Source organism: Vidua macroura, chromosome 2 (genome assembly GCF_024509145.1).
Source record: "Vidua macroura isolate BioBank_ID:100142 chromosome 2, ASM2450914v1, whole genome shotgun sequence".
NCBI classification, from domain to species: Eukaryota; Metazoa; Chordata; class Aves; order Passeriformes; family Viduidae; genus Vidua; species Vidua macroura.
Window position 1 is genome coordinate 56,826,588 of NC_071572.1, and position 23,261 is coordinate 56,849,848.

General features: G+C 35.5%; 1 protein-coding gene across 6 annotated transcripts in view; it reads left to right on the forward strand.

The window, feature by feature from the left end:
• Positions 1–23,261, forward strand: part of DIAPH3 (diaphanous related formin 3) — a 202,236-nt gene that overhangs the window by 60,587 nt on the left and 118,388 nt on the right. For 5 of the 6 annotated variants that reach the window (XM_053971172.1, XM_053971175.1, XM_053971174.1 and 2 more), the window contains one exon: positions 22,848–22,880. The exons of the other annotated variant lie outside the window; for it this stretch is intronic. In XM_053971172.1, the coding sequence (XP_053827147.1) occupies positions 22,848–22,880 (33 nt within the window). The remainder of the gene's footprint in view (positions 1–22,847; positions 22,881–23,261) is intronic. 6 annotated transcript variants of the gene reach the window in all.

Consider the following 23,261-nt stretch of genomic DNA (forward strand, 5'->3'; position numbering starts at 1 on the left):
AGTCAGTATGAAAAGAATAGGAGAAATTAAGGACAAAGCATTCCTTGTGTGAAGGAGCTAATGTGCCTCTGATTTGTCGAGAAAATAATGTGATTCATTTTGCTAGAATTCATGTTTGCCTTTAGGATGAAATGTAAATTGTGTTATGCTTAACTTTCTTAAAAATAATAACACAAATTGTTAATTTGTACAACTCTTGTTTGTTTTAGATTGTCAATATAGCTGTTGGTACTTACGCCTTTCCTGACTCTCAAGCTAAGGATTATTCTTTGATCACTAGCTGAAGTTTTCTGTTTTCTCAGGGTAATATTTGTATTCTACCTTTTGAGGGGGAGGGAAGTCATATAGATTTAATCAAATTATAATTCTGTTGCAGGAACTACATTTACATATAATCATATTTAGGGCAAATAGAATGAGTATGTTGTTAGTAGTAGAACAACTAACTAATTTTTATGCATCTAAAATTAAACTTATTCCTCAAAAGTCTGCAAGATCTAGTGACTAGGTAGTCAACTGTTATGCATACATGAATGTAACAGGAAAAGAAAGATAAAATCCTATTCTACAGCATTTGGAGATACTAACTAAAGAAAAAGACTCCAAATGATGCAAAATAGACTTATTTTTCCCTTTTTGTCTTTTTCCAGCATTTAAAAAATTGTGGCTAGTGCAAAGATGTGTGACGAGATAGTAAAGAAATACTACTATTGTTCTCATATGATAAATTATATTTTTCTTCACAAAAAATGTGTGCAATAACCAAATCTGCATACTAGACTAATTTTGCAGAATCTCTGTAATAGAGACTACATCATCTTCAATCTCATAGAACTCTAGCACAGACTTTGAGGAGCAGGAATTCAAGTAGCTTTCATTATACAAATTTTGTTTGCCTGAATTGCTGGAGAAATGAGAAGCTTTCTCGACAGAGGCTTAAGAACTTGCTAATATTTACAGTATATTCCAACTTAGGTAGCTACATTAGATTATCAAATATCTATTTTTGTTGCAGAAATACATACATTTTTAACATAAAATAATATGAAGTTACATTCACTTTTAGAGTGTGATGTGGTATTAATGTGTTCTCCAGCCAACAAAGACAAGAATACACTTGCAATTCCATCATTTCTGTTGTTCGGCTTCTGTCAAATAGTATGTCAGATAGAACAGCATTTCAGTGAGAATGAATGGTGCAGATCTCTCTTGCTTGCTTTTTAATAAAATATTCTAAAATGGTGAATGTTCTTAAAGCTTGCTTACAATGGATACTTTGAGTTTGAATCTTTCTGTTTATGATTGGCTTATCACTTCATTCCTTTATATGCCACAAGAGTGTCTCATAGTACAGTAAATGATCTGTATTACTGAATAGCTATTACAGGTTTGGTGAAAGAGGAGAGAAAACCCTAAGAAATACAGATGTTGCAAGTAATGTCAATTGTACATCTGTAATAATGCAGAAGAAATGGGATTCTGTAACAGGAAGATGCACAGCCATAATTTTAACTAGAAAACTCTTTTTGCACTTTTTGGAAAAGTGAAGTCGGTGTTATTTCCTGCAAGATTTATTTTCAGTGAAATAGCACTTGTCTTGTAACCAAGAATCCAATTGCTTCATTGATTCCTGTTTGTGTCATATTTTTCATATTTCTCTGTCATATTAGAGAAAGCTTTTAAGAGAATATTTTAATTTGAAGAAAATGATAGAATTTTCATTGCTATTTATACTGAATAGTAGACTGAATGTTAAATTTTTGAGTCTAAATATTGCTAAGCACTTAGGCTATGAATTAATGGAAAAGGGTCTTTTGTGGATTCTAAATCATGTGGATTCACATAAATTACTAAATTTACTTCACTCTTTGTATTTTTTATAGTAGTGATTAAAAGCTTTTAATGTGCAAATTGTGAAAAATGTTTAAGATTAGAACACTTACATGTTCTTGGATAATTGTGCTGCAGATTTTTATATAGTCTTCAGTTATACTCTCCACTTCTGAGGGAAAGGTTAAGGTGATTTACACTTTCGATGTGCATCCTGTTTACTTTCATTCAGGAAAGTTAGAACTTTTTTGTCTCTTTCTAAATAATGTATATGTTATAACTAAACAAATGGTTTGAAATAAATCCTCATATCCTGTTTCAGAGTTGAGAACTACATAACTCTTTACATTTTATTTTACTGCACATCTCATGCCACTGGCTACAAATAAATAACATGTGCCTTTTTGTAGAGTTTATGTGGCTCTAATTGTTAAGTGCAATCACAAAACATACACTTTAAAATATGAGGAAATTTATGCAGAGGGAGAGTACTGTATAAATGCAAATATGAAAAACAATTAAGTTTCTTGGAAGTATTTTTACCAGGTAGTTTTGTATTGCTGAATACAAGTGAAGATAAGCAGTACCTGGGAAAATTGTATTAACTGGTATAGATTATAAAGTGTTTTAATATAGATTTCTGGAAAGTTATAGGAGGAAGGACTATTTGCACAAAATCAGCCTGTGGATATATGACAACACTTTCATTTAAGAATGAAATACATGCTTTTGTTTCAATATCTTAGTTCTGGCACTGCAGTATAGCAGACTTGAAATAAACAAGAAAGTTTTACTGGTTTTAGTACATAACCAATACTTCAAACTTATTTATTCGGAGAAAAAAAAGATGCAAACTGCTTGTATTTTTCAAAAAGTTGGATTGGTGTATTACTATCAGAAACAGCACTGAGAACACTATATTACTTTCCCCTGTTTCATTTTATTATTTTTATAATCTGGAAACAGCAGATACTGTTATTTACAGTAATTAACCAGATCAACCTAAAACCCTCTCTCTGTTATATGTTCAGATATACATTGATAAGTGTATTGATACTAATCAATCACAGTAGTTCTAATGGCTTGTTTTTCTTATAGACTGTTATTGAAAAATATTGGTTACTGGTATTAAATAAATATTTTACAATACAAAGCTATGTCTTATTTACTGAGTATTTTATGTGAGAGTCCTTGTATCCCTAAGGAAAGAAAATACTCTTGTAGCGAAGTAATTTGGTGTCTAGAGGTATGTGATGCAATTTCCTTGTGTGAGTATGTTATGACTAGAGCAATTTTGTCTGTTACAGTTTCTGATAAATTTACTTGTGGATAAAGTTCCTAGATGTTCCTTTCCCTCTTGTTTGGCCTTGTTAGTGTTCTTGTCTTTCAAGATTCTCTTATTTCAAGACAATCAGAACTTTAATTACCAGTATATAAAGTCATAAAATTAACTAAATTATCATTGCCTCATTTTATATGTTTTTCTCAGTACTTTTTACTAGATTTTTTCTGTGCCAGATCTGTCCAAAATCAATAGCTTAAATGGCAGTCTTCTGAATGCTTGAATAATTTGCTTATTACAGGTTATATTAAAGCATATAATCTAAATAAAGGTATGCTCCATTTACCTTTATTTGCAGTCTCATTATGGCTTGAGACTGTGATAAGAGTTTAGTATGATCCTTAGCAGTGTAACTCACGAGCTTAGAGGGAATACCCTGTAACAGTGTAATCTTTTGTTTGATGCACAGTGCATTGAAACTTCTAAAACGTCATTTATTCTTCCTAATGTCTTTAGCGATTCTTAATATACTGGGCAACCTTTAAATGTGCTAAAGTGGTCTTACAATTTGATGTAAACTGTAAAGTGTTAGGTAGAAACTTTTACTCTAGAATATCTTGATAGAATCCAGTTGTATCCAGCTTGAATGTATGAGGTCAGTCAGATCTCTTGGCCTGTAGAAGACTCAGAAATTGCTGTGGTTTCTTGGCTGTTAAACATCCCCCAAAGAAAAAGAAAATAATATACCCCCCCCCACAAATGACCTCCCTTTGCTTGTGCTCTGGAACACTTAATCTCTTTCACTTGTTAATTTTCTAACATTTTTGAAGGTGTACTTAGGAAGTAAATTGAAATTGTTTATCAGACTTTTAAGCAAAAATTATTACAGAAATACTTAAGAGTAATTTCTGTTGTTTATGAGCTGAAGCCAACATTAATTGTATGAGCTAGTACTTAATTTTAAAAACATTTTTTAAAAATTATTTTTAGCAATGTTAACACACTGGAATGAGTGTGGAGGTCAGGGTGGGAAATAAGGTTTAGGTGACTGCATTCCCATATCTTTTTCTGCTGAGGTTCAACATACTTTCCAATATTAGTCACCCCTTGGATTTAAAGAACATCTCATAAACTAATTGTTAGTGTTTGGTCTGAAGTCCTCAGGCTGTTGTCAGTAAGCTACTTTTGATATGCATTGTATATCAATTGACTGAAAGCCTAATATTTGTGATAGTTAATGAATTCCCACTGCAAAATATGTAAGACTATTAATTATCTATCTTATTGAGGAGCTGCAGTACAGACTTATGCATGGTAGTTTTTTTATTCTTAATTAGCTTTTTTTCCACAGAATATGGACTATGTTGTTAGTATTCATCTATTAACAAGCTAATGCTGGATTTATTTATTAAATATGGCAAGTTGAGCCACATGGAGATTTTGTGTGACCTTGATTGATGTTGGCTTTAGTTATAGACCTCTGTAACTTGTTTATCTTGCAAGTACTGCCTTGTGTTCTGGAGATTTGCTGTTCAGTACAAATTTTTTATTACACTTCAAAGTGGATTACTTTATTACTTGCTGGTTTCTATATATTTGAAAGATACATTAATGCTGCTTTCAGTAAGTAAATAATCTGGTTCATTCAGATTTTCCTCAGAAGCTATTTTGACATATTTTTATCAAGTGGAATGTTCCCATGTGCAACTGAGAGCTTGCTCACCTGTAACATGATTGCTACGTATCTATTAAGCTTCAAATGCCAGGCTGAGTTCCTTCACAGAGACTTTTCTCAGAAAACTGTACATGCATACAATGATAGTCTGTGTTTCAGAGGGAAAATATATTCTCCTATTTTTTGGACATTCAAGACTAAATCTCTAAGATGTTCACAGCACAATAGCTATGCACTTTATGCATCTACACTGCAAACTGTCTGCTTGTTTCAGTTTATATGCTGTCTGTTTCCACAGTGCTAAGTACTGTAGTTTAGTTGAGGTGGAATGTAGCATACTTGTAGGGAGACAGATATGTGAGATATGGACATTCCCTTAGTAGAGCAAACCAAACATTCTTATAACTGTAACTTCTATTGTTCATCTTCATTTCCTTAATTCTAGATAATTTTAAACCTCAGTCTTTACTTTGAGGACTTCACGTATACTTGTAAGAATAGGTAGGTCAGAATTACCGCTGTTGCTATTACTGTTGTTATGTGATGTGAAACTAATGTTTAAAGATGGTAGTTTAGTTGCTTAAGTATAAGATGATAAATTTTCTGAGTTTTAGTATGTTTAAATCTGCCTGATGGTTTAATGGCTGAGATAATTTAAATTAAATAGGCACTTCTGTTACCTTATATCTCAAATGGTTTGAACTAAATCAGACACTCATTATTGAGTAATGATTATGTCATATCAATATAATATGATTTAAAAAAAATTATGTAAGCAGTCGTTTTATAATTAACAAGATTATTCTTCTAACAAAAACTTAATAATGATCAAGAACTATAGTTTTCACTGTTATTTTCTAGTAGAAATAGTAATGATCTGTTACTCTGCACTTCTTTAGATTTATCTATAGGTTTTCAGTGTCTGTTTCTGTCTTTGTATATTTTTCTTTAATTTTGCATATATTATGTGAAATCAGTGTAATGTCTTATGTTACATTCTTGTACCACGTCTTATTGTTATGTATCCAAATAATTTAAAAAAACTATTTATGCATGTCTTTTTGACTTTCTGCTGCTTCCTGTCTTCACCATAGAACTATGTTCTTGAAACTTTTTTCAGCCTGTGTTATGTCTTATATTACTTGGACCTTTCTATGTATAAAAAAGATTCCAAACTTTACCCATCGTACATTCATATTAAAAACAGATCTTAACATCCTATTGGATAAGTTGCTAATTTGTACTTCTCTGTAAACCTTGCAACCTCTCCTTTTTTAATAAATAGATAGGTATGCTGTGGTTTTAGAGATTAGGAAGCAAAGCATCTTTATTTTTCTTCCATTTTTGTTGCACTTTAGAACTGTGATTTTTAAAAATATTTGGTGGAAAGTATGATTTTTAGTATGTGTTGAAAATAATGGCTATGCAGCTTTAAGTATAGATTTTTCCCCCAATCTGAAACAGTAGCAGTTTTTTAAAATGTGTTTTCTATTATAGTTAACTTGAGGTTTTAAATATACCCATAGAGATTTAAAACAATGCTACCTTTATAGTTTCTAATGAAGAAATGTCATACCAAAGTTTCAGTTTTTCTTGGAAAAGGTTTTTATCATATTAGGTTTCAAGATAAAATCTTAAAGTAATATTTTGTAAATTTCTCTGATACATAACAAAGAAATTTTTTTTTCTACCTAATTTCAGATAAAATGCAGGTCATAGCTTAGAAACAACTATGCTTCTAGATATGTACAGTATTTAAGTGTAAATCTAAAAACAACAATTTTGCATATTTATTGACAGAATTAAAATTATGTCTCTGAGTGCCATGTATAGTCAAGTCTAGATCTATGTGTTGATTTGAAGTTAAGTGGACAGAAAAAAGAGTATTTTAAAAGTTGAACAGGTCTGTTATTGTTTTTTGATTTGTAGCTTATGTGGCTGTATTTCTCTCACAAAGTAAATTCAAGAAGGCAACTCTGGATCATTTTTGTGGTGAGATAGCTTTGGAAGCAGAATTGCTGTGCAGAGTTTCAGTGTCTGCTGCTGAAAACCTGGATGATACTAAAGGAATTGTAGCTGTCTAGTCCATGTTCCAATCACTGAATAATGAATCAATTATGTTGGTACTTTTGATCGACAATAATAAAAATAGCAACATTACAGAGCTTGCGTAAGCTTGTGTATTTCTAATTTCAGTGTCATATTTTTGCAAGTGGATAGTGTAGAGAAACATGGTTTGGTTTTAGATGGTACTGAATAGAGTTATTTTGAACATTGTAAAGTACAGACTCAGTATTTGGGGACCTAACTTCTGAAACATTACGTGATCTTTTTGATTTATTTGGTTTACTATTTGATATATTTGAAGCAGTATGGAAAGAAGTACAGCTAAAAGGGACTGGAAAGCTTTGGAAGAAGAATTTTGCATTTTTCATTGTCTAATACAGTCCTGGTTATCTATGGTGTTAGTGCGGACAGTTTTAAAGCAGTCATGAAAAATTGAAGGCTCTACTTGGAAGTGGGAAACTGCTGTATAACCTCCCTCCTGCCTCTATAAGAGCAATGTAAATACAGCCACATTTTTCTTCAGGTTGACTGGGTAAAACGCATTTTGGATTCAACTGCTGAGTTATTTCAAAGAGACAGCAGCTTCTTATTTTCTTTCTGAGGAACAAAGGCTTAATTTTTTAGAGTGGATAAAAAAGACAAAAGTTGGAAATACTGTCCTGATTTTGAATATTGATCAAACCAGTTCTTCTTAAACCCACCAGCTCAGTTATAAAATATGACATTATGAATATGTTGTTATGACACAGTATCCCTTTTTCTTTTCTTAGCCTGAATTTAAAATCACTAAGCCGAATTTTGGAAAGTGTATTATAAAAAAGGTAATGAAAAAGAGAGCATTTTCCTCAGAGGTTCATGAATTGAGCTATGATCATCTCAATCCTGCATAATGAAGGCAGACCATTGTATTTGACTATGTACAGAGTTCAGACCACTTACTTTCCTGGAGGTGTTTGGTGTTTGTACCTCTGATAGGGGAAAAGAAGGAGAGAAGGGTAGGAGCATAGCTGACAACCTTCAATGGTGACTGCATAATGTTTAGAAGTCTTGATTTCTGAAGGCAGAAAACAAAAAATGCTCCCTATGACTATATGGCATTTTCCCATTCTTTTACTTCATTTTGGGTAAAATTAAGTTGCTATATCGATGCTGCCATGACGCTTGTTTTTGGTTTTATATGTGCAGAAATTTTTGTATTTTTCTTTACAGAAAAGTTTATCCATCCAGAATGCAGAGATATTAGATATATATTTATTTATATCTTTTTTCTGCTGTAGATTTTTGGATGAAATTTCCTTCCAAAAGTTTCATCCATCTAAAGTTTTGGTGAGTGTGTGCTTTGAATGCACTTGAGGTCCAATGGAGCCCTAGTAAAGAAAATAACTCAAATGGGTAGATAGAATTGCATCTACTTCTCTTTTTCCATAAAGTCCTTCCATAAAGTACTGTTAGCTTTGATGTGTTCTTAATCCCGTTTTCCAGAGTAAGTACGGGAAGTCTAAGAGATTTTTAATTTACTATTTTCATAATAAATTTGGGAAGTGTGAGAGCTATAGACAAACAATGCTTAAGTATTTGGGAAAACAAAACTATCACCACCTGCCCACCAGCCCTCCCCTCCCCACCCCCCACCGCCCGCCTCCAAAACAGTTCCAACAGCTTTCTCTCCATTCTATAGTTAAACCAAAACAAAACATCATTGTGGATATTCTCAGCTCAGTCAGAGAGAAAGAGAAAGGTTTTCTAACCATGTGAGAGCCTGGGAAACAGTTGGGAAAGAATGTAAATAGTTCTCTGATCTATCTTGTTGTTCACATTGTTTATAGATATGTTCTGCCACTGTGTGTCATTCACTGCACACCAATGGTGTGAGATGTTTTACTCTAAGACCAATGAAATTAATCCGCACGATGTTCTCTATATATATATAGAGTGGTGCATTTGAAATAAATGAGAGTTCATTTTCTTTGTCTTCTGATCTGGAGTTCTCTGTTCCCGTCCTGCTCAACGGCGTCATCTGGTGACCCCTTATGGAATTGCAGCCTCGGCTGAAGACCCGAGCCCCAGGGTCTTGCTGGGGGGAGGTTCTGCGGCTGCGGCTCCACGCCAGTAGCCTGGAGGCTCTGGCCGGACACCTTTGGCCTCCTGAGAGAGGTAACACTGAAACTGTGTGCCTTCTGGAGAAGATACCGATGAGATGCTGGGGGTATGGGCCAAGCCGCGTGGATCTTGGCTCGGCAGAGAGCCTGGGCTCTCTGCCCCCCCGGCCAGGTTTAGGACGCTTGGCCTGGCCAAGCGTAAAGAGCTGTGTTTTACTGACAGCTCAAAGTACTGGAAAGCCACAACAACCTTGGCCCAAGTGATTGAGTTAAGGGCTGTCGCCATGGCATTTCAGAGATTTCATGGCATTTCATATGTCACTCAGGTGGTTCATTGAGGACGTGACTGCATGGGCCAAAAGCCTTGCATGATTCTTCTATCAAGTGCACACACCTTGCAAAAGCAATATGATGAATACCAACCAAGGCTTGACCTGCTGCACCTTACTGGCTGGGATAAATTCCAGAGGCCTAAAGGCTTTGCAGCTGTGGCTGATTTGGGTATGTGCACATGTTTGTTAATACCTTCTTTTCTGTCATGTGGGCATCTGCTCACACTGGGAAATGGGTTTTGACAAGTTGGACTGCCAGTCCTTTGGCAGACTGACAATGAGTTGTTACTATCCTAGAGTTGGTAACTGATTTATTGAAATTTATAATAAGAGTTTGGAATCTCTTCGACTGTTCTGAGTCAATATCCAAATTGAGGTTTTGATTGATTAGAGTTGATAAGGCTCTCGAGCTGTGTTTGTTCTCTTTCCTGTAAGGGCCCTGCAGGAGGGCACAAACACCTCCTTTTCTTTTCCTTTTTTCTTTTTTGTAAACAAAACGGAGGAAATATGGATATTCTCATCTCAGTCAGAGAGAAAGAGAAAGGTTTTCTAAACAGGCGAGAGCCTGGGAAGCAGTTTGGAAAGAATGTAAATAATTCTCATATCTATCTTGTTCACATTGTTTATAGATTTGTTCTGCCACTGTGCGTCATTCACTGCCCACCAATGGTGTGACATGTTTTTACTCTAAGACCAATGAAATTAATCCGCACAATGTTCTCTATATATAGAGCAGTGCATTTGAAATAAATGAGAGTTCATTCTCTTTGCCTTCTGATCTGGAGTTCTCTGTTCCCATCCTGCTCAACGGTGTCACATAATGTTTTTTGCATCCCGTCTGTTGTAAGTGTGTCAAATTCTGTATTGTGTAGAGGCCCCAAAATACTTAATTTGCAGATCCATCAGACATTGTTACAAGGGGAATAGGTAGGATTTAGGATGAGTAAGCATTGATTGCTATATGGAGAGAACTTTATGATAATAGTGTGGTTGTTGGTTGCTTCAAGAGCATTTATAATTTTACCAGCTGTTCTCTTGCTTATATCTCTAAGCATCATATTGCTTTTAAAAGAGTGATATTTATTCTGGAAATTCCAGGATACTGTTCCAGGTAACGGATGGTGTGTGAGTAGAGCACAGTAGAGAGTTACACAACTGTTAGGGAGAGAAATTGCTTGTCAGTGATTGGAATTCATTGAGTCATGTTATCCATGTGTACAGATGTTACATTTTTCTATTCTGAATATACAAGGTTGAAAGTAAAGTTCCTGCACCATGTTTAGCATATTTAAGCATACTTAAAGTATGCTTTAAGAAATGGCAGTGGCTCCAAGACTATGGTGTACATGCGCCCCTACACTAGAAACTATAACTGCATTTGTTCTCAGGTCTGCCTTTGGGAGGTAAGTGCTACAGAAAACTGTTAATTGATTAACAACTGGTTTTAAACTGTACTTGAAATCTTTCCTGCTTCCTGAAGATTTGTTTGTTGCAGAAAAGTAAGTCGTGTACTTCTTTCATTCTTTCGTCCTTTCTTTCTTTCGTTCTTTCATTTGTAATGATGCTTGTCCAGCATTCTGTTTGGAGTAGATGCAGTGGTCTGTCTCCATGCTGTCATTATGTGTGGTCTTTTCCTAAGGCAAATTTTAATTTAAGTCTGTTTCTTTTTTAAATTGAAATTATTTTTTTTTCCCTACACAATTGCCTTCTATATGAGTTGACATCACTATCTGTTGCTGGAGCCCGATTTACTTGTTTGAAATTGAAGAATTTGGTCAGGATGTAGGTTTCTAATTAATCTTCAATACAATGTTTTTCTGCATCTGAAGTCAGACTTTCTGTTGAAAATCTGCTTTCATTCCTATAGCTCTTCTTTCATCCCCAAACTTTTCTTTTTATCCAGTAAAAAGAGTGAATAATTTCTGCAGATATCTGTCACTTAATAATAACAATACAAACAAAACCCATTTTTATTATGAAGTCAACCTTCTAACTATGAATAATTTTAAAGAAATAATGTTTTTGTAGATATGGAGATTTTTCTGTTGCTGAAATGGAGCACTTTGATTTCAACAATTTTCTGGGAAACTACAGATAAATGTAGAGGGAGTTATCCTCTGACTTCAAAAAAGGTTGAGTTTTGGGGCAGCAAAAGCAGGAGATAATGCAGCATTGAAGTGATTCTTCTAGAAGAGACACGGAACATTATCAGGACATAGGACTGTATTAAGAGTTAAAAATCTGAAAGATTTTTTAAACATTATTTTTATAAGTAATCTTGTTATGTTTTGTGGTGTGGGTTTTTGTTTGGTTTTTATATTTTATTTTTGTATCAGTACATTATAATAACCATAGATTAGGTAGATATATAATCTATTTTCCGTTAACTTGTTATGGAATACAATTATACAGCTTTATATACAGTTATTTTCCTTACTGATTTGTACTTGATCTGAATTGTTTTGTTATATTCCTAAATATGACACTTGCAGAGGAGTACAGTAAAGTTATCATCAGAGTTTTGTAAAGGTGGTTTGTGATCTGGGAGTTGTATAAATTATTTGTTATTTTATTAGCATTTAAATTAATAAATAACAAGCGAAGTTTCAGTTTTTTATCATGTGACAATTTTATAAATTCTATAGAACTGTGAGCTCACGTATTTTGATATTTGTCATGTGTTCTGGAGAAATTTCTATCTTAGAAAATATAATGCAACTAGGTAATTAAAGCCTAAAATATGTTAGGATTTCTTTAGTTGCTAATGAAATATCTTGAAAGCTGCTGAAGAGGACAGATGACTTTTAAAGCTAATTGTAATTCATTGAAGCATACTATAATCTATAAGAAAGTTCACCTCTGCGCTGTTCCTGTCCAGTTGTTGTCTCAAACAATTATCAGCAAGTTATTGTTCTGGTATGAGCCATGTCATGCTTCAAAGTGAGATGAAAAAAATTAATGAGGGTGCATGAATGCTTGTTAAGTAGATACAGTTATGCTCAGTTATGCTCTCAACATTCTTCACTATGACTGTTGAGATTGAGGCAATGTATTCTAATGAGGCCATGCAAACAAATGTGCTGATTGACAGCTCTTGCTTTAGCAATAAAAAATGTTGGCTAAATTCATATTTTGTTTCAGCGTAATCCTTCAAGTGCTTGTGCACATAAAATTGAAGTGCTTGTGCACTTCAATTTAACTTATACTGTGGACCGTTATTGTTTTTTTCATTATTCAATTATGTAAATCCATTTCACTGCTTTTATTAGAAACTGTGTATGATATTTAGTGATGATTGCAAGGGAATCATGCATCATTTAGTAGTTGTAGCAAGGGAATACTGAGGGGGTTTTTATTTATTTTTGCTGGGAAAACAAGACAGCACCTTTTCTAGAAGTCACATTCAAAAATGACTGAGGACTTTATTTCATAGGTTTGTTAGTTCAGTTTTTCTACAAATTATAATCAAAGACACGGTGGTAGATTAAAAAAAGGAGAGTGAAGTGTCTGTCAAATTCAGCATATGAAAAGTAAATTATGCTAGATAACATTTTAGTTTTTTGAGAAGATGACAGTTTTTCTAAGCAAAACAAATATGATCAGCTTAACCTCTGGATCACAGTAGGACTGCTTTGTACCAATATTAATGAAAAATGGGATTAGCTGTGGACTTGTAAAACAGGTAAGTTTAAGAGGATGTGGGGAATATTGAAAAACAGTGCATTGCACTATGAGGCTATTAGAGTTTCTGAAAGATCAGTTTTGGGAATAATTATTTATTAAATAGTCTCAATGATCTGTTGCATATGTTAAGAAAAGGCTGAACTGATGGCAAAGTTTGGAAGCATTTTCAGATTCAAGAAGGGTAGGATGTTAAAGAAGCTGGATGAGTAGAAGAAAGACAAATTTGAGAACAAAGCCAAATACTTAAGTATGATTAGCAAATTTTATATTACTTTTACATCCTATTAGTTCTGAAAGAGCTTGCTCTGTTCAAGTGCATTTCAAGTAATCTCAGGATATTTACACTACATGTAGGATCTACAAAATCAAAATTGCAGTACTTCTTTTATACAAAACCTTTAACTTCACTTGTTTGTATTGAAACAGATCTTTTCTTATATAACAAAGAAATTTTAACATGCTCAATCCTTTGTTAACATTGCTAAATGCTACTGTATTTGCCTACGTAGGATTTACCAGTATGCTATTGACGGCCCACCATGTACCTCATGGTTGCAGGGGTGCCAGTACAGAGAGCAGGACAGGAAGATAGGTAGCAGTCACTAAAAAGTTTGTTACTGGCTTTGTGTGGCCTTGTTGGCATTCCTCTGCTAATAGTGGATTATGGAGACCTATAGTAGCTGACTGACTACTTAAAGGTTGCAGAGTATTGGTGGTGTTTGAGAATGTAGAGTGTGAAGGCAAGTGTAGCTGTTTCAGAAGAAAGCAAAGAAACCTGGTAATTAAACACCTAAGAAAGAATCAGTCTGAGCCAACAATCAGTCTCACACTTCTCCAGTCCATTTGGATAGATTTGATATTGTGTAAGAGCATGGCACAGTTCCTTTGCCTTCCCTTATGGTCAGGGAATCAGAACTTAGTGGAGATGCTCATGCCTAAAACTTAACATTGTGAACACAAACTTTAGGTTAGCACTAGAATCTGTGATTTTTACTTCAGTTTATGTAGATATGGGTATTTTTAGATATATATATATATATATATATATATATATATACACACATATATATATATATATATATATATACACACATATATATATATATATATATATATATGTATAGGTTGTTCACAAAAAAAAAAAAAAAGGGAAATAAAGGTAAAGGAAGAAGAGCAGAACAAATCCTGGATTTCACAGAAATGTTTCCAGTAGGGAAGCATTGTCATTAATATGTTTACAAGTCATGCTTTGTAATGTGACTTTCAGTTCTACTGTCCCAGACTCAAGGCAGATTAAATCACAGATGCGTAGAAGCTGCTGGTATCATCAGGTGAAGAGATTAAATGGATTTGAAATATTTAATTTAAAAAATCAAAGATCATATTGTAGTGCTAAGATACTTTCTCATTCTTTAAGAAGAGAGTTAGAAAGGGAAAAGAACTGTTTAAATAATGAGAAATAAGTAAAAACTAGTCATGAATAAATTGAACTGCAGATCGGTTCCAGACAAGTAGTTCAGAGAGATTCAGGCACACTTACCTTGGGAATGCCTCTTTAAGAAAAAGACCTCAATATTTTGAAAATAGACCTAACAAAATTATGAAAAATGTATCTGCTATGCTTTGTTTTAGGAGTTACCTGAACTTTGGACTATGAGTTCCTATTTTACATTTATTAGATGACACAGTAGTTGCTATTAATTGTTGCAAGAATTTACAAGTAAGGAATAGATTTGCATTCCTTTATCTTCTGTCTCCTGCTCCCATACACCACATAAGGTAAATGTTTGTAAGCAGCGGGTTTATCGGGGTGTGTGAGGAAGGAGGGTTGGAGGATGGAAGATCCACAGTGATCTATCTTTTTATTGGCTTGCCTCCCAGATTTTCCATTTCGCAGGGATTGTAACAAGGGGTAAGCAGTCTCACTCTGAAGGTTCAAACCCAGGCATCTGACCTGCAAAGCCACTACTTTCAGTGGCTATTCAGCTAATGCCATCATCCTGGAGGTCTAGTTGCACTGGCTGACTATATACCAGCATTTCATGTCTTAGGTTGATAGAAGTGTCCCATCCTGATCTCCAGACATGCTTCAGGTGCTTTGAGGTACTGTAGGTGCTAGTATGGGAGTGCTCTTTATTATCTCTGATACCCTTGGTTTCCTGCTGCCTTTGTAATTTGGCAGTCCACTGCTGGTGTGGCTCTTCATTCAGTTTCACTCAGAATACACCATCTCCTCCCTAGTAATCCCAGTTTGCTATTCTTGTCTATTTGCCCTTTCAATTTGGAGTCCTGTGTACTGCTGTTTCTTGTCACAAGTTAATGATCAGTCCTTTGTCAGGTTGGTAATGCCCCTGCCTTTGTGGTTTGTGAGGCACTGACAGTGCTATGAGGTGACAGTGGTAGCTTAGTAAGTGTTTTGTCCCTCTTATGTCAGATCATTCATTCCTGCCCTTGCACTACCCCATTTATTCTACTTTCATGTCTTGGGGTTTTTTTGTATAGTCACTCAAAGAATTAGGTTGAAAGCCTGATCCAGTGTTTTCCTCCTGGAAATAGCTTGAATTGTTTTAAGTTGATATCAGAGGTTAATAGAGTAATTAAAAATAACATCAAAACACATAGAGTACCCTTTATAAAACTGTTCAGCAAACGTACTTACAGATGAATAACGTATAGTGCAATATGCACTATATTGTACTACAGTGTTCTGCAGTGAAATTACTTCTTCATAATAACTAATAAAAATTGTCTTTCTTGTGAATTGAGGTATTGTTCATCAATAAGGATATTTAGTTAAACTGACTTTGAGAACTGGGTGCTAGTAAGAGTATACAACAGTATTTTACACAAGTGAAATGAACCCCATAGCAAGGCGATGAGGTCCTGATGGAATAATTTTTCTGTCAGAAGTGTATCTTCAACCTATGTGTATACTCAGATGGTACTTGTTAACTTTAAATCTTACAATAACAAAGATCAAATCAATTATGAAAAATGTCTCTCCTATCAATTACATTGTACTATTCTGAGCAAAATGACCCTTAAAAACAGATAGTTAATTAAAAATGTGTAATTTTTGTTTATAATTTATACTACAGCAAAGTTAATGAATTTGTTCTGTGCCATATTTCAGTGGCAGGCAAATCTGGTGCTGCTAGATAGGGGGAGTCCAATTCTTTTTCTTGTTTGAGAGTGTTTATATGGCTGTGCAGGGAAGTGGCGCAACTGAAAACTAGGTTCTGGAATTCACTATACAGATAAAAATAGGAAAATGGTGAATAGCTTCTTTCAGATGCATTGCAAACTTCTGCTCTCCTGGGATCACAGGATGGTGGTCTTTGTGCAACAGAATACGTCAGTTCATTGATGCTGAAGGCCTGACTGATGTCTTCTGCCCTGCTTCTGGTTACATGGTCTGCCACACTTCAGTGCTCATTGATTACTCCACAAGCTGGTTAAACTTGTTACTTTGATATCACACTTCCCCCCTCCCCGTTAATTTTTCATTCATTTTTGTCAGTTTTTAAAGTACATTGAAGTTTTGGTACAAAATGTGTTTAAAGTACATTTTGAAGTTTTTAAAGTACATTGATTATGTTGCCCTTTTCATAAATTCCAGGACTATGCAAGCAGGAGGAAAGCAGAGTGTGTAGAGGAAGGAATGGACTCCCATATATTTCCAGAAGTGCTCAGCAATGTCTCCATACTGTGACTTTTGGAATCATAGAATAGTTGGGATTGGAAGGGACATTTAAAGGCCCAGCTCATGATGAGTCAAACTCATCTGCAATGGGCAGGAACATCTTCAATGACATCAAATTTCTCAGAGCCGCATCTGTCCTGAATTTGAATGTTTCCAGGGATGAGGCATCCACCACTTCTCCAGGCAACCTGTTCCAGTGTTTCTTCACCCTCACTGTAAAATATTTCACCTATCTATCCAGTCTAAATCAACCCTTTTTAGGCTAAAGCCCTTGTCCTGTCACAATAGACACTAATTTCTGTAAGTCCCCTTTGAATATTCACAAGCTGCAAGGTATCCCTGAAGGCTTCTCTTCTCCAAGATAAACAAACCCAGCTCTCTCAGCCTGTCTTTGTAGAAGTGCTGCAGCTCTCTGATTGTTTTTGTGGCCTTCCTCTGGACCTGGTTCAAGAGGTTCATGTCCTTCCTGTGGTGGGGACCCCAGAGCTCGATGCAGGACTCCAGGTGGGGTTTCACCAGAGCAGAGGGGCGGAATCACCTCCTTTGATCTCTTGGCCAGGCTGCTTTTGATGCAGCCCAGCATGTGGATGGATTTCTGGGCCACAAGTGCACATTGCCAGGTCATGTCCAGTCATTCATCTACCAGCATCCCCAAGCCCTTCTCCAAAGGTGAAAAAACTTAAATTACTATATGTTCAAAGACTTTTAGTCTTAAAACTCAAGGCTGGAAACATCTGTATTAAATTGAAAGTTAAGATTATGATGAAGCAATTTTGCCAGTGTAGTAAACTAAGATATAAAATGAAAAAAATGAAAAAGATACTTCTACTTATTCTTGTGAATAAATAATAAATACCAATGTTTTCAAAACTTGCACAGTAAGAAGAACTAAAATTAGCTTGTGTGTTGGACTTTGGTCTAGAAATAGGCCAAGTCCAGCTTCTAGAAGCTATTTAGTGAAGTTTAAAGAGTTTTGATATCAAACAAAGTAATGAATTCTTCATTAAAAGATAAAAAAATATTTAACTAGTAGATTAATTTAAAAAAAAACCCAGAGTATAGTTAAAGAAATACAGAGATGGCAGCATATTAAGCATATTTAACAGATGCTACATAAAATCTATAAGCAGAAGAAGCCATGTCTTTGAGTGTCTCTTTTTCATGCAGGTTTCACTTAGGAGCATATGATTGTATTTTAATTGTGAGGACTTCAGTAGGTTTCTGATTGTAACTGCTTTGCAATTTAGAGCTAAGGTGTTAAAATTTTCATACTACTGATTTTTAAGCATAGATAAAGACGTAATACAAATACTATACAAAAGTATGATTTAGTGTGTCATATTTGCCTTCCAAAGGAAAAAAAAGAGTAACACACCTTTTTTCCTGCTTCCAAATGCTAAAGCTTTAAATTATTTCTGTTTGACCAAAAATGAACTTACCTCCAAGCTGGACTTTGGGGGAACACCACATGAGACCAAGAAACATAACTTCCATGGTCAGTAGAGTGAGTTTTAGAATAGATAAATAAAGTGGACAGTAACAGATTGCTAAGACCAGCTGGTATTCACCCTGGACTTCTAAGGGAACTGAAGGATGAAACAGCTGAGCTATGAACTGTGCCGTGTAAACTATTGCTTGAACTTATGCCAACATCAGAAGAAAGAAAGCAAGGTGACAAATGTGACGACAGTTTAAGAAAAGGCATGAATATCTACAATTGCCAAAGTTGATATCAGTGGTGGACATATTGTAGATAATCAATGATAAATGGCAGAATTAGTTAGCAATCTAATAAATTACTGATATACTGGCAAAATAGGGTTTTGGGAACTGTTAAGAAAGGAAAATGAAATAATAAATAAAAGTGTTGTAAAAGTTCAAGTTGTGCCCACATTCTGCGTACTTTTTGTGGTTTCCTTCTTACTAATAAAAAGTACAGTAGAGGTACAGCAAAACTGATCAAGATTATAAAAATTAAGTCTTTCTTTGTACAATGCACAATTAAGAATTGGAACTATATGCTGAAGGACTTAAAGTTTAAAATTTATTAGGTTTAAAAAGCAATTACACAAATGTGTGGAAAGATGAACCTGTCAAGGATTATTAAATGAAAAGATTTTGCTCTGGAATTCCACAATGTCTGAAAGGCAACTGTTGAACACCAAATAGTGGAGGGGAACAGTTGTCATTCCAATTTACAATCAATAATCTTATGGTGTTTCTTGAATCAACTATGCTCCCTTTGGGTGCAAGTGCACTCAGATCTGTTTTTCAGCTTTTGATGCCAGCTTTTTGATTCAGCTTTTGACAAGTGATGGATCAGCTTTGTAAGGCCCAAACAGCTAAATCTTGATGGTAGGAGTATATCTTAGAATGGGGAGATCTGGAAGCTAGAGAATTATGTGTCTACTGGCACTAGACTCTGTTCTGCTGGGAACAGCAGTATGTTTTGCTTTTCCCTGTCCAGCAAATTCCATTGTAGCAGAAAGCTCATTTCACCATCCCCTTTTATCTTTCCCTCAGGCAAGAATTAAGAAATTTCAGATCTTTCCAAGAGTTCAATCACTCTTGGTTAAAACTTTCGGTTCTAATGGGGAGCCCAGCAGGTGTTCAGATTGTAACTAAGAGAATGATTATTCTGATTTTGCATGCCATATTACTGTGAGCATTTTAGTTACTTCTTAACAAATAAGACTTCAGGGTTGTTTTTTTTTTTCTTCAGAATTTTGTCAGGTACTGTTAAAAAATGTGGGAATTTAATATTCTTGGTTCAGAATGAACTATAATTTAAAACAGATCTTTAATTGATGAGCAATCCCTGATGCTACCAATTGTGTTGATACAACCTTAGATTGCTTACTTTGGAAAGCAGAATATTTATCAGTTTCCTGGTATTTCAGTGTTCAGGCATTCTTCCTGCTTCTGTGTGCTATGCCTAGAAGCCTTATTTTAGCCTTGTTTTCATAAAAATAAGAAAGGTATTTTCAAGGCTATTGTAAAACTACTTAGATCTAGTTCACAATTTCTTTTGTATTTTAAAGTAAATTGTCACAAATAACTGCTGGTGAACAACTTAATATGAAATATGTAAGTGGAGCTGATAGCACCTGTGTAGTGTCGTGGTCTAGGTTATAGGCTTCATTGTGGCCTTTTAATTTTTTTTTTTCTTTTGAAACTAAAGGTTTGTTTTGTTTTGTTACATGTCCTATTATAGCACAGTAGTCATGCAGCTGTTAAAACAATCCAAGTCTTCCAAAGTTTCTGTCCTGTCAGTCAAAAGACACATATTCCCTGCCTGGCCTTTGATTTCAGCACTGGTATGGCCACAGCTGGAATAATATGTCCAGCTCAAGGCTCCCCAGTGAAAGAGAGACATGGATGTACTGGGAGAGTCCACCTAAGGGTCATGAAGAGGGTGAAGGGACTGAAGCTGCCCTCCTGTGTGGAAAGGCTGAGAGAGCCATGAGTACTTAACATGGACAAGGGGAGGCTCAGGAGGGTCTTGCCAGTTTACATAAATACCTGAAGGGAGAGTTCAAGGAGGATTGAGCCAGACACTGCTCAGTAGTGCTAAATGACAGGACAAGAGGCAGTGGGCGCAAACTGAAACACAGGTTCCTCCTGAACATCACAAGCCACATTTTTATTACTTGGAGGGAGACTGAGCACTGGCACAGAGTGCCCAGGGAGGTTTTGGACTCTCCCTCTGGCCTTGGGGTATTCAAAAGCCGCCTGAATACAGTTGTGGGCACCTGGCTGTCAATAGCCTTGTGTGAGTAAGGGGATTGGACCAAATTACCTCCAGAGGTTATTTGCAACCTCAGTAGTGGTTGATACCAAGGTACTCCACATTTTAGCTTTGAATAACTGAGAAGTTCTGCAGGATGTGTTATTTAGCTAGAACCTCATTTTCTATTAAAGATCTGTTCCTTTGATTCCAGATAACTTTTAGGAGATGAAGAACTGCAGGTTTTCCAGTTGAATACCCTGCTATATGGGACAAAAGATACCATTTACTTTTGAGAATTAGAGCTCTATACAGATAAACTAGGCATCTACTTTCATAATGACACTCGCTATGGAGTCCTTTGAGTCCATGACCCCAGGTTTGTTCTTTTATTTGTCAGTGAAGAGAGAATGCAAAATGACTATTGTCTTTGCTAATAGGCTAGGAAAAGTGTAAGGTCAGTGTAATCTTCTGTACCTCTTTTTCTTAGTAACAAAATAACTCTTCTTAGTGATGAAATAACTCCACTGAGTGTTCTGTGAAATGTAGTTTTCAAGTTTCATCTGAAATAGGAATTCAGACTTCTAAAAATAAATGTTCAGATCTAAATGTTCATATATATTCCTTTTGAAGCTTGTATTTCAAAGGTATTTTGTTTTGGTTTTTTCCACTAGGATGATGTATTTTAGAAGATTTTTTTTCTTTAGCATACAGATGTAGGGACATGATTTTTCTTACAAAGATTGTGGGTAGCAGATTATATCAAGACCTGTAGCAGAAATAGAAATGTATATTGCAATTCATGAATGTAGATTATTTTAGTGGCACCTACCAAGAATGTAACTGTTTCGGAGTTTTACAGAGTAGCTCCATAGGATCCAGGCCACAATTTTATGAAGTGCTGTTCTGCAGGCTTCCGACTGTAGTATTTATAAAACAATCCTGTCACCACTCTTTTCAGGATCCTAATATCAGTCAGGTCATTGCCACAGATGGATGTAGTTGACTACATTTGAATGTGTATATGGATCTGAATTTGAAGGAGACAGTAGAAGCAATCTGTCCAGTATCTAAAACTCCTTTGAGGTATTTGTGTTTGTGTATGTTGGCAAGCACATATGTTAATTTTAGAGTCTTATTAATAAGGATGTGGGGTGTGAAGAGAAGAGGAACTGTGAAGGGTGGGAGGCACATTCTGTGTGTTTCAAAGTGCTCTAGTACTTTGTTTCTCATCCTGAGAGGGCAGAGCGGGAGCATCAGATGAGGTACAACTGACAAAACATAGCTCAGATGCTAGGGCCATGTGTGTGTCCTGCAGTGGGTTAGACTTAGCATATAGACAGAACTTTAAAGGATGTGTGGTTTTCTGTTGTATAATAGCTGAAAAAAATGTAATTTTGAAAAAATTAATGCTTTAGTAAGATCAAACTTCTGGAGCCATGAAAACTGTCTGCGTATTTTGTGATCCCCTCGTTTCTTCTCTCAGTAGCATGGTACTATCTCACATCTGTTTCCTTCAAACAGTCACATCCTTTCTGCAGCAGCTGCCCACTCCCACTAGGCTGCTTTATTTTTTTTCCACTGTAAACAGATGTTCCCATTTTCTTTCTTCTGTATACTTTCCCCTCTATTCCAGTGCTCTCCACAAAGGAAAATTTAACTGCTTATTTTCTTTGAGTTCATTTTAGTCTAGATTCTTACTTCACCTGTTCAGATATTTCTATTAATTCCCCTTGGCTGTGGGATTTTTTTCTCTTTTTACTTGTTGGAAATAGAGAATAGTTATGTTTCTTGGGATTTTGGGGGGCTTTTTTTTTTTTTTTGCTGCCTGTCATGGTTTAGGAGCGGCACTCCCTCATTTAGTGCCCCCCTTCCGCCTTCAATGGGAGATAAAAAGGGCAGAGATCATGGGTTGAGATAAGAGCAATTTACTGGAAACAGCAATGAGATAAGAACAGTAACAGCAACAATATTAATAACAAAAGTTTGCAAAAAGAGTGATTTGCAGGGAATTGCTCACTGACTGGGACAGTGAACAAAATGGTGGACAGACCATCTGCCCCCATGTTTTTCCCCCAAGACAATGAAAAAAATGGCAGACAGATCATCTGGTTGGGACCAGTGTTAACCCACCATTACGTTTGTCACTTGGTTCCCTGGAAAAGGAATGCCTTTTCCTTCCCTCTCTTTTCCAGGAAGCAAGAGAGAGACCCATTTCCCTCCTCCCTGGCCCTGAGGTGAGAAGGGATTGAGTAGCACAGTGTCTTGACCATGCCCACATGTCTCCACATGACCCATGTCCTTCTCTGAAACCAGGACATTAGCAAAGGAGGTGAAAATTTCTAGAGACAGTAGGAGGTATCAGAGTTTTCAGTGGGAAGTGCAACATTTCAAACCAGCAAGAAAAGTAACACGTCCTCTGCTTCTTATTGCTGCCAACTACATAAGGACGTGACCTGAATTCTGCTGAAGAAGTATCATGTAAGTTTGCAGTAATTTAGTTTGTTGCATAATTGTAGAATGCTGCATACAATTCCTGCATGAGTTTCCTAGAGTAGACATGTTCTATGCTTAGATGTTTTTCCTTAGTGTTGTGATACCTTAAGCAGTGCTTGAACATTGTACATAACCCCCTCCTGGGTGAAAATTCCTGAGGCTATTAGCAGTTCATTTGCAGCATTGTTTTTTGATTTGGAAGTAGGGAATTAAGTAGTGCATATTTAACTGTTAATTCTTTTTGCATATTTGTGTGTCTGTATTACCTTGGTTATAAGACTTTTAGTTAATAAATTTTGCTTTCTAGTGCTGGAAGAGGCAAACTTTTCTTTTTACTTTTTTTTTTATTTCTGCCTTTATTAGCAT